At 46.4% G+C, this 14,482-nt stretch overlaps 1 protein-coding gene across 2 annotated transcripts in view; it reads left to right on the top strand.

The window, feature by feature from the left end:
• The window catches only part of RIMKLA (ribosomal modification protein rimK like family member A), a 36,621-nt gene that overhangs the window by 6,509 nt on the left and 15,630 nt on the right, over positions 1–14,482 (top strand). Inside the window, exons 2-5 of one of the 2 annotated variants that reach the window (XM_060626167.3) lie at positions 7,299–7,359; positions 7,956–8,085; positions 9,593–9,823; positions 13,907–13,993. In XM_060626167.3, coding sequence (XP_060482150.1) covers positions 8,049–8,085; positions 9,593–9,823; positions 13,907–13,993 — 355 coding nt within the window. In that variant the 5' untranslated portion in view covers positions 7,299–7,359; positions 7,956–8,048. The remainder of the gene's footprint in view (positions 1–7,298; positions 7,360–7,955; positions 8,086–9,592; positions 9,824–13,906; positions 13,994–14,482) is intronic. The other variant, XM_060626166.3, reaches the window with a different exon arrangement.

Below are 14,482 nucleotides of genomic sequence, written 5' to 3'. Positions count from 1 at the left end.
AGTAGCAAAGCAATTAGTATGGCCAGAGCAGAGTGAGCCAAGGAGCAGGCCCTGGGAGAGGAGGTCAGAGAAGTGGAGAGTGAGGGGAGAAGAGCCAATATATCGGGCCTTGTGGGCCATGGAAGGACTTTGTATTTTACTCTGGATGAACTGGGAATCCATTGAAGGGTTTTGAGCAGAGGGGTGACATGACCTGCCTTATGGTCACGGGGTCACTCTGGTCACAGTGTTGAGAACAGACTGATCGTACCAAGGGCAGAAGCAGGGAGATTGCTGAGGTCATTGCTACAATTCGGGTGAGAGATGACGATCGTTGGACTAGAATGATTTCGGGGGAGGAGGTGCAAAGTAACTGGATTTGGGGTAGATTTTGAAGACAGAGTTGTCAGGATTTGCCTACTGGATCAGATGTTGGATGTTCAGGAAAGACGAGTCAAGGAGGACTCCAATGTGTCTGTCCTGAGCAGCTAGAAGAATAAAGTTTGCCATTTACCCACCTGGAAAGGATGTAGGAGTAGGTTTGAGCAGGGGGTGAGGATCAGGACCGAGACTGAGATGCCCATTAGACATCCAAGTGAAAATGTCAAGTAGGCAGTCTGTTTTATCAGTTGAGATAAAGGGGAAAGCCCTGGCCCAAAGATATCAAAAGTAGAAGCATCTCCACATACCTATCAAGGGAGTGACTTCACAGAAAAGAGAAGAGGTCCAAGGACTGGGCTCTGGGGCACTCCAGTTAGTGGTTGGGGAGATGAGGAGCAGCCAGGAAGGGAACCTAAGTATAAGGGATGAAGAAATCCAGGAGAGAGGAATGTCCTGGAAGCAGAGTGGGGAAAGTATTTAAAGAAGGAAGACGTGATCAGACTGTGTCAGATTTTGCTGATAGATCAGGTTAGATGAGCAGTGAGAATGGACCATTGGATTTAGCAACATGGAGTTAGCATTAGTGTCTCTGATAAGAGAAGCTTCATGAAATAATGGAAAACAATGAATATACGCACTGTCTTAGGAGTTTTGTTATAAAGGGAAGGTGAAAAATGAATTAGTAGCCTGCTATGAACTGAACTGTTTCTCCCCCGAATTTTCTCTCTCCCTCTCTCTCTCTCTCTCTCTCTCTCTCTCTCTCTCTCTCTCTCTGCCTTCTGATGATACAGCAAGAAGGCAGCTATCTGCAAGCTAGGAACAGGGCCCTCACCAGAACCCAGTCGTGCTGGCACCCTGATGTCAGATTTCCAGTCTCCAGAACTGTGAGAAATATATGTCTGTTGCTTAAGCCCCCCAGTCTGTGGTATTTTGTTGTAATAGCCTAGCTGACTAAGACCTTGCTCAAAGGGGAGATGGGTTTGAGAGTCTTTCCTTAAGACAGAAAAAACAGTGTGTTATATGCTGGTGTGAATGATCCAGTAGAGAGAGAGAAATTGGTGATGCAGGGGAGGTGGATTGCTGGAGCAGTGCTTTATAAGTGAGAAGGAGGGATTGGGATCTGTTACATATTTCAAGGAATTGGCCTAAGCTAGGAGCAAGGATGCTTCAAGTCATTGTAAGACGGAAGATAACCTACATGGCCCAGTTGCCAGTAGATGGATAGATGTGCTTGTGGGAGCTTATAGGGAAGTTCCTTTCTGATTGCTTCAGTTTCTCTCATTGAAATAAGGAGGGAGAAAGTAGCAAGAGAAAGTGAAATCATTCTTTAGGGTCAGGGAGAGTGAATGGACCAGGGAAATAGGGTGCTTGCCAGGCAGCAGTAAGAATGCCCTTGAGACCAGTCGGCAGGTTTTTGTATTTTTTTCTTCATGTTCCACTGCACAGGAGGGAACACGAAGTAGGCAGAGTTGGATTGGTCTAACCAGGGATGTGGTTCAGCCAGGCAAAAACTAGGTGCAAGATCTGAGGATGTACCGTAGATTTGAAGATGCATGCTACGGTGCTTTCCTATGAAATTTAAATAGGTTAAGGCAGGAAGTGAGGGTCTGAAGCGAGGGGCAGTAAAAAACAGGGATCTACACATGGTAGTTCCTAGGGTCAAAGTGGGGTCAAAGTTTGGCTGGAGTTGGGGGTACTAGAGAAAGTAAGCTGGAAAGATAGGAGACGGTGTTTGGAGACTGGAATTATGATGATTGCATCAAGTCTAGAATGTAACCCGGAGTGGTGACTGAGTTGGGGTGGTGGACTTCAGCCAAGGACTTCTATCCTTGGAGGAAATGAGGTCAGGAAACAGAGGCATGGGCATCGGAAGAATTCTGCACAAGGGTACTGAAATCAGCATTAGCTGTGGCAGTGTTGAGGGGTCAATGAGTCAGGAGCTAAAGCTTCAGAGACAGAGGTGGGTGACTGGGGTCCCTAGATGGCCTGTACAAGTGGAATGCTGTGCAGTCTGATGAGAGCTGAGCTGGGAGTTTTAGGGGAGAGAGAGGAGGAAGGTCTGGAAGCCACAACAAGGAGCGCATCTCTCCCACTGGCAGGTTAGGGAATCCCAGGTGCCAGGAAGAGAGCACAACCACAACTGGGAAGGACCGTTAGGGAAGCGGGTTAACTGGGGAGAGTCGGGGGTGAGCCACACTCAGGAAAAGAGGGTGAAGGGAACACTCACTATAAAGGTTGAGGATGGGGGATTTGCTGCCCGTTGAGTCCCAGAGGACACCGCGAGGTGGAAAGGGGTGGAAGATGGGAGTAGAAAAGACAATGTCAGAGCCAGGTGGGGATTAGCGTCTAGGGAGATGAGGTGGCCTCGGAGACTGGAGTCTTGGGTGACTGATGTGAAAGGGATAAAGGGCTTGAGGAGATTTGTCTTCGTGGTTGCAAGGAGGCTCGTTACAATGAGGTAGGGGTGGGGAGGGTTTGGGAGAGGGCAGGTTGGTTTCCTGGGACCCTTCCATTTTACGGATGAGGAAATCGACACCCACAGAGACTTGTGTCTTGCCAAGTTGTTGAATGACAACGAGGCATTTTTTTTTAAGTTTTATATATTTATTTTGAGAGAGAGAACGCGTGCATGCTTGTGCACAAGTGGGGAGGGGCAGAGGGAGAGAGAGAGAATCGCAAGCAGGCTCCACGCTGTCAGCACAGAGCCCAACACGGGGCTTGATCTCACGAACTCCAAGATCATGACCTGAGCCGAAATTAAGAGTTAGGCACTTAACTTAACCTACTGAGGCACCCAGGTGCCCCTAAATGGCAAGGAATTAAATCACGTCTCTGACTTGGAGACCAGCACTTTATCTCCTTCATCATAATGGCCTTTCATCTCAAGTTGTCTTAACTTCTCCCAGTGCTTTTGCAAATACATTCACCCTGGGATATCCCTGAACTCAGTGCTTGTAAGATGCCAGACCTTGCCCATAGATTTCTTTCTGAGAGGTGAACGTGCATTTATTAGTTTCACATATTTTTTCTGAGCCCAAAGGCACCATGAGTCAACATCTCCTTTCCGAAACTTTCCTTGATTCTCTCACATATATATGTCACTATATGTGCCCTGACATATAAACCTGTTCGACCACTTGTGTTATAATCAGTCACCTCCTCTCCCCACCCACTGCCCAAACCAGACTGATAACTCTTCCTAACACCCAGATACCCTGTACAGAGCATCGACAGCATTAACCACAATTGTGTGTTGTCTTTCTTCTTAAATTCCAGGGATATCATCTGTTTCACCCACACCCCTCTACCCCCGTGCCCAGCCCTTAAGATGGTGCCTGTTCCTTAGCTGTGAGTGGCCCTCCAGTGTCCCTGTTGCCCTCCCATTTGATGGCACTGGGGCCCCACTTCTAACCATCAACACCAGAATCTCTGAGGGCTCTCTCCGATCCCAAGAGGCCACTTGGCCCATACGTGCAAGGCAAGCCAGAAGGGCCAGGAAATTAATAAGCTGCTCCCTGGAGCAGCTTTCAACCAAAGACTGAGTTGGTGCACAAAAATTATCGATTGCCAACTCCGTCACCCCTCACGTGGGATAACTGAGGCGTGTGCACTAAACTATTTCTTACTGTTACGCAGCAGGATTAAGCCCTGGTTGCCAAGGCGGTCACTCACTTAATAATACACCCTCTATTTGCCACATTCCCTTCTCTCCTCTCGCACCCGTGTTTCCTGAAATTACCATCCTAATAATAAACTTCTTGCACTTGTCTCGGGAGCGCTTCTGGGGACACCCAAACTAACAGTGGACTCAGCCCAGAGTAGCTGCTAAATAGATAATTGCTGAATGGATGTGTTGAGTGACAGACTGAATGTTTACGTTGTGTCTGTATGTCCCTAAGGAGACTAAGCCCCTCACAGGCAAAGATCCCCTGGCTCAGCTTGGTATTCCTGCTTCATAGTGTGTCTGACTCACCCCAACAGTTCACTAAAGGTTGAACTGAATTAAATGACCTGAAAATAGCAATTGGTGGAGAACAAAAGCAACCACTAAATGACTGTGGGTTTTAATGAGGTGGAGGTAAGACCTCTTTGGGCCTTGTGACAAAGAACTTTAAAAGGGAAGGAGTGGCGATAGCATCTCCTTAAAAATAAAAATAACTTCCTTCTGAGAAATAACTTCCTTATGGGGGGAGGGGGTGGGTGGAGGCTAGAAACACACAGGGAAAGCCTGGAACATCATCGAGAGGGGCCAGGTCATGTTTCAAATGACACATCTTCCTTATAACACGATGAGATCATGTGAAGCGCTCCGTGGATCATCCACTTACTTTACTTCTACTGTCAATTCCATTCTGACAACTTTCAGAGCTTCACTACCAGCCACTGTTACACAATCCTGAGTCTGGGTGGCTCAGTCTGTGAAGTATCCGACTCTTGATTTCGGCTCAGGTCATGATCTTGAGGTTCATGAATTTGAGCCCCACATTGGGCTTTATGCTGACAGCGCGGAGCCTGCTTGGAATCTCCTGCCTCCCTCTCTTTCTGCCCCTCCCCCGCTCTTTCTCAAAAATAAACATTAAAAAAAAATATATGTATATGTATATACATACATATATGTGTGTGTGTATATATGTGTGTATATGTATATACATATATATATATGTGTGTGTATATATATGTGTGTATATAGGGGTCCCGAAAGCTGCCGTAAGTGAGGTCCTTGCTTGCCATCATCCTATAGTGTCCTGTGATTTTCTTATCTCCGCTGCTTGCTTTGTACATGAAGGTTTTTTTCTAGTGCACTACAAACCAGTTTACCTTTTTTTTTAATGTTTACTTATCTTTGAGAGAGAGAGTGCGAGTGGGGGAGGAGCAGAGAGAGAGGGAGACACAGAATCTGCAGTAGCCTCCAGGCTCTGAGCTGTCAGCACAGAGCCTGACGCAGGGCTTAAACTCACAGACCACAAGATTATGCCCTGAGCTGAAGTCGGATGCTTAACTGACTGAGCCACCCAGGCACCCCTAAAACCAGTTTACTTTTGAAGCTTTCTCTCATGAAATCAAGGATGTGTGCGTCTGTGCACATGGGGTGGGAGGTAACCCATTATGCATCAATCAACGTGGAGACTTTTAAAGTCAGATCTGGGCGCCTGCGTGGCTCAGTTGCTTAAGCGTCAGACTTCGGCTCGGGTCATGAGCTCGCAGTTCATGGTTTGAACCCACGTCGGGCTCTGTGCTGACAGCTCGGAGCCTGGAGCCTGCTTCAGGTTCTGTGTCTCCCTCTCTCTCTGCCCCTCCCCTGCTCACGCTCTGTCTCTTTCTCAAAAATAAACATTAAAAAAATTTAAAAAAATAAAGTCAGATCTAAGGCAGAGATCCATATGACAAGAAATCTTTATTTATTTATTTTTAATTTTTTTTAAGTAATCTCTATATCTAGTATGGGTCTCAAACTCACAACCCGGAGATCAAGAGCCACACACTCTGCTAACTGAGGCAGCCAGGCGCCCCAAGGAATTTTTCCTTTAAATGAGATAATATATGTGAAAGTTCTTAGCAAAGTACCTAAAATACAACAGATGCCCACTAAAAATGCTAGCCAGATTCAGATCTGAGTGGCCTCACCTCTGACTATCTGTGCTTCTGTTTCCCTCTATTGATATCAATGGTTGAGAATGGTTTTTAATATTTAGAGCTCTACTTTCCAAGAATGATTTGCTTCTTTCTAAACCGATTTCTCTGTATTACAAAGTACATGTCTTTGCTGTTGTACATATAAATGCAAAAGTCTAGTTTTGATTAACTTAATTGAACCTGATATGTGAGTTAGAAAAAAGCAGGCTTGGTTCTTTGGAAAAAGTTATCCCATTTTTCTATCCTGTTTTTAATGTAGTTAAATATTTCTGAATGTGAATAACAGACTTCAAAAGGAAATCAGAATATAATAACCCATGAAAGTAGATTATTCTTTTTAGAAGTAATATGAAGAAAACATTGTTATGGCTTTAAATGGTTGATTTAGATCAGATTGGCTGTTGGCCGCTGTACTAACTAGTTTGGGGTCTGATCTTTTTCACTGTCTTACTGACCTGTTTGGGGACAGAATGATATAGTTAAAAAAAAAAAAGTGGTTTGAGGCTGAACAGTAAATTTCAAGCCCAATGTAGGAGTCTGGGAGAGTCTGAATATTCCAGAAACAGCTCTGCTCCCTTCCTCCTGCCCTGTCACCCAAGTCAAGGTGATGCCCAAAAGCACTGGGGCACTTAGTCACATGAAATCCCTTGTTATTTGTTATTTGAGGGCACGAGCCTCTCATTGCTGAGCGCTTTCCGTCTATCTACAGGCCGCCAAGCAGAGCCCTGCCCTCCCTGATGTCCTGCATCAGCTCTTTATTCCCTTGGCCTGAGGCCTTTGGATTGCAGTGAAAATGTTAAGGACTCTGGGAAAGGTGACACATTTAGGCTGCATCCTGTATTAAGTGTATCAGTTCCTTTCCTGAGAGCAGATATTTGAATGGGGAGAGGGGAAGCCATTTCTGAGTGGTTCAAGGTCTCAGAGTTCAGCAGCAGGTTTGCCAAGAGCCAGCCTTAAACTCAGGTTGTTCTTGGCCACGGCCGTGTGGAACTGCCGTTCGCAGTGAAGCCACGGGCCAGCAGCAGCCTCTTGTCTACTACTTCTAGAACCGACGATTTCTTTAGGTTTAGATGGCAAAGAGAACAGGAATGACCGGGACAAGGGAAGATGCCCACAGCAAGAATCGCGGGAGCTGTGGACGTGGGCGGAGGCGGAGCTGGGTGTGCACATGTAATTCCTTAACCTGTCCCACCCCTCTCGGCACAGAGCTGGAAGCAGGCACGGCCAGAGACCACACCTGTCTAACTGCTTGGTAGAGTCTTTTCGGCTACACTTAACCCCCTTCCATTCTTCATTTATTGAAGGCTCCAGTTGGAATGAGCCAGGCCCAAAGATTTACCTTTGGGGAAGAGAGATGAAGTTCTGGTAAGATTTCCTAGGTGTACGTGACTCTGCTTGAGGCCGCGCTGTCTCCGTCCACGTGTGGTTGATATTTCCAGAAACGATTGAATTCTTTTCTTCCCATTTAGAAGCTTCACTGTTCATGTGTGGCCTCGTGTTGGGATTTAAAAGCCAGACGGTTCTGCTGCTTCTCGTTTCTCTAGGTCACTTTTCTGTTGCAAAGCCATTTTCCTCCCCAGCGGGCACGAAGCTGCATAAGTTGTCCTCGCTGGCTTCATCGAATGTGCAGTGATGATGCCAGCGCCTCACGTGTGTATGGCACTATATGGTTTTCAAAGCATTTTTGCTCGTATTAGCTCCTCGTGTGATGTCATCTCAGGCTGTTGCTTTTGCCCTGCGTGTTTACTCTCCATTTTCACCAACATGAATACTTTTCTTTCTTTCCTCTATCAGTTTTGAGGATGCTATACGGGGTTTGCTCTTTTTTTTTTCTTCTTCTCCTTTTATGTTATTTTCCCCAATGGCTGTAAGTGGCAAAAGGAAAAAGCCTGTATAAATGATACTGTTTTCTGACGGCAAAGGGAAGATAACCTAAATGCTCTTTATAAATCACCCCTGAGAATTCTGTTCTAGTTCCTCGGGTTCACGCTATCCGCAGAAGTACTAAAAACAATTTATCTCCGTGATTACGCCGACCCCCTTTTGTTGCATTGATGAAACATCTTCTAGAACGCGGGGGAAACTATGCAGGTTAGATCCATGTAGTCGTTTTGTGGTTTTGGTTTCTTTGCTTGTTTACTTTTGTTTTGCTCTGAGTTTTTGTATTGAGATTCTTCATCCCCCCCAGTGGAGAAATAGTGATTTCATGAGCATCTTTTGCGTTCTCCGAATTCTGTGGTTGTATAGCGTGTCACTTATGAAATAGAAGGCACTTGGGTTAAAGCCTATAAGATGGTTCTGACACTGTTTAAATTTTAGATTTAAACACTGTGTTTAGATTTTCTTTAGAGCCTGGTAGAGACTCCTTTAAGGTTCACGAAGGCTGACCAAGTAATTCCCTGAACTCACTCCTCGTTGCCCTACCCATCCCATTTCCTGCCTCTGTGGTTCCAAACCTATTTCCCTGGGGCCTCTCAACAATTCAGCAACCATCAAGTGCCTATCATGCACCAGGCACTGTTCTAAGGGCTGGGGACACAGGAGCGAGCAGACAGACAAAATAATGCTCATGGATAGCTCTATCTCTTGGGGCTAGAGAAGACAAACCAAATTATGTCTTCTGCATGAAAGCCCTGCGGATCCGTGAAGACTGAACTGCTGATCCTCTTGAGTCTTCACTCCAAGCTGATACTCCCGGTTTGCCCGTGCCCTTATGCTGTGTGGACCAGCTCTCTTCAGACGCATTCTGATTTTGTTTAATATTGAATTGATTTTTAGCAGATTGATATTTTTTTAAGAGTTTTGTTGTTGTAAGGAGAATATGCACTTGGAGACATCTTGGAAAATACAGATAAGTAGAAAATAGGAAATTACCTATAATCCCATTACCCATTGTTAAAATGTTGGTATATTTCCTTCTAGTCTTTTCTAACTTGTATTTATAATTTTGTGTCCTGTTTTTTTCCACTTAACATTGGCATTTTTGCATTTATTACATTCATGAAAATCATTTAAATGGTTATATAATATTCCAGACATATTTTTATCTTTTTTTTTTTTTTTAAGTAATCTCTATGCCCAGTGTGGGGCTGGAGCTCACAACCCCAAGATCAAGAGTCACCTGCTCCCCTGACTGAGCCATCCAGGTGCCCCTCCAGATAGACTTTTCAAGGTTAAGTCATAAAAGACTAGTAAGGATTCCTTAAGTGAGCTGCACCGCTTCCTTTTTATTTCGTCTCCAGCCTTGAAAGACACTACACTTTGAGTAATACTAGTGCTCCATCGAAGGAAGATGCTGGACTATGTAAATCTCCTGTGGATTCTTCTAACTTGGATTATTCTTGATATGCTGCTTTTCTTTTCTTTCTTTCTTTTTTTTTGTTTCCCGTTCATTCTTTTGTGTTTCCTCATGATCATGCTCTGCCCATTTGTGTGGAGTGCGGGGTTGACTGTAGCTTTCTTGTTACTACAGGATATCCAAGTGCCATTTTCAAGGCTGTCTCCCTGCTGGGTTGAGCCTTGAGTCTGTCAGAACCAGTTCTTCTGGTGGGACCAGACCGTGGCAAGCATAGAACTCACGCTGGCCCTTCGATTGCAGGTCTTCAGCTGAACCAGAAGGCACTTACCACTTTCCCAGACGTGGTGCTCGTGCGGGTGCCCACACCCTCAGTGCAGTCAGACAGCGACATCACCGTCCTGCGCCACCTGGAGAAGCTGGGCTGCCGCCTGGTCAACCGCCCACAGAGCATTTTAAACTGTGTCAACAAGTTCTGGACTTTCCAAGAGCTGGCTGGACATGGGGTTCCTATGCCGGACACCTTCTCCTATGGTGAGTGTCCTTGGGATTGGAACGTAGCTTTCCACATCACCTGCATCTCTGTTTTTTTTGCCCAGAAGCGCTCCAGCATCTTGGTTTTCAGTGTGAATCTGTTCCTCTTAGGTGGTTCAACATCTTGAGTTTTTCACATGGCCGCTCCCTCTGTCTGAAATGCCTTCGCTTCTTTCTGTCTGTGATTCACTCATCCTACATGCATCTGGTACGCACTTGTGCCAACCCCCATGCTAGGTACTGGGCTATAGCAGCAAGTGAGACAGAGTCCTGCCCGGAAGGCGTTCCCAGTTCACCAGAGGTGGAGCACGGCAAGTAAACTGGCCGGGTCAGGGCAGTGTAACAAGTGCCACGGTAAGAGCCAGGGCAAGGTGGTATGGGACACGCAGGAAGGCTCCGCATGCAGTTTAGGAGATGTCGAGCAAGGCTTGCTGAAAGAGAGAATGTCTGAACTAAGCTGAAGTTATCCAGCTGAAGCACTGGGGACAAGGGGGTTCCCTACACAGAGAACAGAATATAGATCAGCCTGGAGGCAAACGAGAACATGACGGATGGGTGGTACATAACAGATTATGTAGAACATAAAGGTGATGGAATTGAGATTTAAACTAGAACGAGTAGGGGGCGCCTGGGTGGCTCAGTTGGTCAGGTGTCTGACTTCGGCTCAGGTCATGATCTCATGGTCCGTGAGTTCAAGCCCCGCATCGGGCTCTGTGCTGACAGCCCAGAGCCTGGAGCCTGCTTCAGATTCTATATCTCCCTCTCTCTCTGCCCCTCTCCCGCTCACACTTTGTCCATCTGTCTGTCTGTCTGTCTCTCTCTCAAAAATAAATAAACATTAAAAAAAATAAACGGCATGGGAAGTGGAGTAGGGTGAATCCTAAGACTAATAGGAAGTTACTAGAAGGTGTTAATCAAGGAGGTGGCCCAATCAGACTTCAGTACTTCATACTTTGGCTAAAGTGTGAAGAAGGAATCAGACAGGGCAGAGTAGAGACAAGGAGGCAGTAGGGTTTTTAAACTGTCAAAGTGAGGGGCACCTGGGTGGCTCAGTTGGTTAAGTGTCTGACTTGATCTCAGCTCACATCTTGAGCCCAGGGTCATGAGTTCAAGCCCCACAATGGGCTCCATACTGGATGTGAAGCCTGCTTAAAAATCAGTCTGTCTGTCTATCTGTCTGTCCATCCATCCATCCGTCCAAATGAGCAGTGATGATCTAAACTAAGGTAGCCATAGTAAGAATGAAGATATGTGAACAGATTCAGAAATTATGAAAGAGACCAAAATAACAGGCCATGATGACTGGTTGGATGTGAAGAATATACAGAGGACTCCAGAGTGACTCTGGTTTCTGGTTTGGGCAACCAGATGTGAAAGCAAACATTCACTGCAACTAGACACACCAGGGAGGAGAAACAGGTTGGTGGGGGGCAGGGGTGGGGTGGTGAGGGGTTATTGGGCAGAGATGATTTCAGTTTGGGACACATTCTTTTTGAGGCGTCTATAGTATGAGCAAGTAAGAATACTCAGTAGGCAGGAGATAAATGGATCTGGAGCTCCTGAGAGAGGTGTAATTTAGGGAAGCGGATTTGGAAACCTTCATTAGGTTAAGTGAAGTCACAAGAATGGATGAGATTGCTTCAGGGAGAACGTATAGAATGAAGAGAGTGCTGAACTCTACACTTAAAATGGTTAACATTTTATGTATATTTTACCACAATAAAAAATAGAATTTAGTAAGAGAGGGTTCAAGAGGGAACCCTTTAGAAAATGGGCAAAGGAAGAGGAACACATACAGGAGACCAAGCAGGAGCATTTGGAGAGGTGAGGAGGGAAGGCAGAGATGCCAGATGCCAGTGGAAAGAACATTCCAGAAAGGATGAGTGTTGTTTGGTTCTGAAAGGACAGGTGTGTTGGGTAAGTGATGGGGAGAAAAGCCCATCAAGGTTCAAGGATGAGGGAATGAATGAGAAGTGAGAAGATGAAAACCCGTCTCAGTAGCTGATGGTAGTTAAGGGATGATACAGGAGCAAGGATGGCGATTTTGTTTGTTGAAGATGGGAGAGAACTGGGCATGTTTAAAATGGCGACAGAACTAGGAACGGGGAAGCTGAAGACCCGTCAGAGAGAGCACACTTAATAGCGCAAGAGCTCCGAGGAGGTGAGAGGGAGAGGGGTCTAAAGCACAGGTGCAGGGATGGCCTTGGATAAGAAGGACCCCTCTTTCACTGTTTTATAAGGGAAGGAAAAAGCATAGCTAGAGAGGAGTTAGATATGTCAAGGGATGTCAGGAAGTTGGGATATCCCTATTTTTTTTTTTTTTTTTTTAAGGAGATAGAAGTTTATTAAATACACTGCAAGGGAGCGGCGGGCAGGAGAGAGACTGTCTGCGGGAGTTCCTTTCTAATAAAGTGTACTCTTCGTGAGGATGTTCCTGATTACCTACACGGCCTCACCATGGTTTTGTTCTAATCATTAACACTTTTGTAAACAAGGCAGATCTTATTAGTATGCCAGGGTATTTTGCTTTGCAAAAAATCGATGAACTGTAATACCACCTGTGGCAGGCAGACTGCTGTCCCCCAGAGAGGCGAATGTATAGAAAATCAAGGACGCTTATGAAACAATTTAGAAAGATTTTAATATACATTATTATTCATATTTTTTAAATTAAGAATTAGCGTATAGTGGAGGTAATTAAGGCTTTTGAGTCATGCCTTAACTGGTGAGACAAATCCCCAGGCTTAGTTTCTCTGGGCATCGGCTTTCTATTGTTGTACCGCAAAGTACTAAAAACTTAGCAGCTTAAAATAACACCTGTCTAGGAGCAGCTGGTGAGTTGAGCACCCAACTCTTGATTTTGGCTCAGGTCATGATCTCAGGGTTGTGAGATTGGGCCTCACGTGGGGCTCTGCCCTGGGCTTGGAGCCTGCTTGAGATTCTCTGTCTTCCTTTGCCCTGCCCCCTGCTCACACAGCCTCTCTCTAAAAAAAAAAAAGAGAGAGAGAGAGAGAGGGAGACATCCATTTATTATCTCACAGTTTCTGTAGGTCAGAAGTCAAGCCACAGCATAGCTGGGTTCTTGCTCAGGCCTCACCAGACTGGAATCAAGGGACAGCTGGGCTGTGGTCTCATCTGGGGTCTGGGGTCTTCCAGGCTCACTAGTTGTTGGCATTTAGTTCCTTGCAGTTGTAGGACAGAGGTGTCTACTACTTTCTTGCTGGTTATCAGCTGAGGGCTATTCTCAGCTTTTAGAAGCTGACTGCTGTCCCTGTCACATGGCCTTCTTGACAATGGCCAAGGACAATGTGCTCCTTCAAGGCCAGCAAGAGAGTCTCTCTGACTTTTCACCTTTCCTTAAAGGACTCACCTGATTATGTCAGGCCCACCATAAATCCTCCCCCTCTTTATCAACTCAAAGTAGACTATTAACCTAGTCACAGGAATATCCCATCATATTCACTGGTCCCTCCCATACCCAAGAGAGGGGATTATACAGGGCGTGTAAACCAGGGTGTGGGAATCTTAGGGCCATTTTAGAATTCTACCTACCACAGTCATTTTTTTTTTTATGTTTATTTTAGAGAGAGAGAGAGAGAGAGGGAGAGGGAGCATGTGCGGGGGAGGGGCAGAAAGAGAGGGAGACACAGAATCTGAGGCAGGCTCCATGTTCTGAGCTGTCAGCACAGAGCCTGACACGGGGCTCGAACCCACGAACCGTGAGATCATGACCTGAGCCGAAGTTGGCTGCTTAACCTACTAAGACCGCCAGGTGCCCCCTGCCACAGCCATTTGAAAGGGAAAGATACCTGCCCTGCCTATGGGATTGTTAGGAGGATCGCATGAACTAAAGCAGGTGCAGCCTTTGCCACACTGAAATAGTTGAGGCGCTCCAGTTTCCTTGTGTCTCTACTCCTGCATATAGTATAGGTCCCCCATGCATGTCTGTCGGATGGAATGGGTTCGAATTGCTTTAATCAGGAACACGAGGCCTTGAAAGACATCCTACAGAAGGGGCACTGCGGGGCTGACCGCTCCCGACCATCAGCCTTACCTTCACTGACGTTTACCTTTTCTTGGCAGGTGGGCATGATGACTTTTCCAAAATGATCGATGAGGCTGAGCCCCTGGGCTACCCGGTCGTGGTGAAGAGCACACGAGGACACCGGGGTCAGTGCTGCTCCTCCTGGACTTCCGTTAGGGCCGCACCTCTGCGAGGGCAAGACCCTCACTGGGTGTCGCGGAAGCGCTGGTTTAGAGAAGCGGAGCGTCCCCTCAAGGGGCTCACAGTGTAGTCCTTCCTCTGTCCCCTCCTCTCTGTCCCCACCGTCCTTGCTTGGTCAGACCCTTCTCATCCATCCCCTGGACTCTGACTCGTCTCTCTGACTTCAGCGCCCGTGTGTCCTCTCTTCCTTGGAAGTGATTTCTCTGAAACCTCTGTTCTTGTCACTCCCTTGCTAAAAAGCCCTCCCGAGAGCCCTGTTGCCTGTTAGACAAAGCCCATATTCCGCTCTGTAGCTCCAAAGGCTCTGAAGCTTCAGCCTTCCTTTGTTGCCTTCTCTGGCCCCGTGAACCCTCATAGTCCACTGCAGACTACTTCTCATTCACCAGCTGGACCGTGCGCTATCTTCTCTTTCCTTTGCTGGAAATGCCATCTTC

Source organism: Panthera onca, chromosome C1 (assembly GCF_046562875.1).
Source record: "Panthera onca isolate mPanOnc1 chromosome C1, mPanOnc1 haplotype 2, whole genome shotgun sequence".
Classification (NCBI taxonomy): domain Eukaryota; kingdom Metazoa; phylum Chordata; class Mammalia; order Carnivora; family Felidae; genus Panthera; species Panthera onca.
The sequence above is the reverse complement of the archived record's forward strand: the minus strand, read 5'-3'. Positions and strand labels throughout refer to the sequence as shown.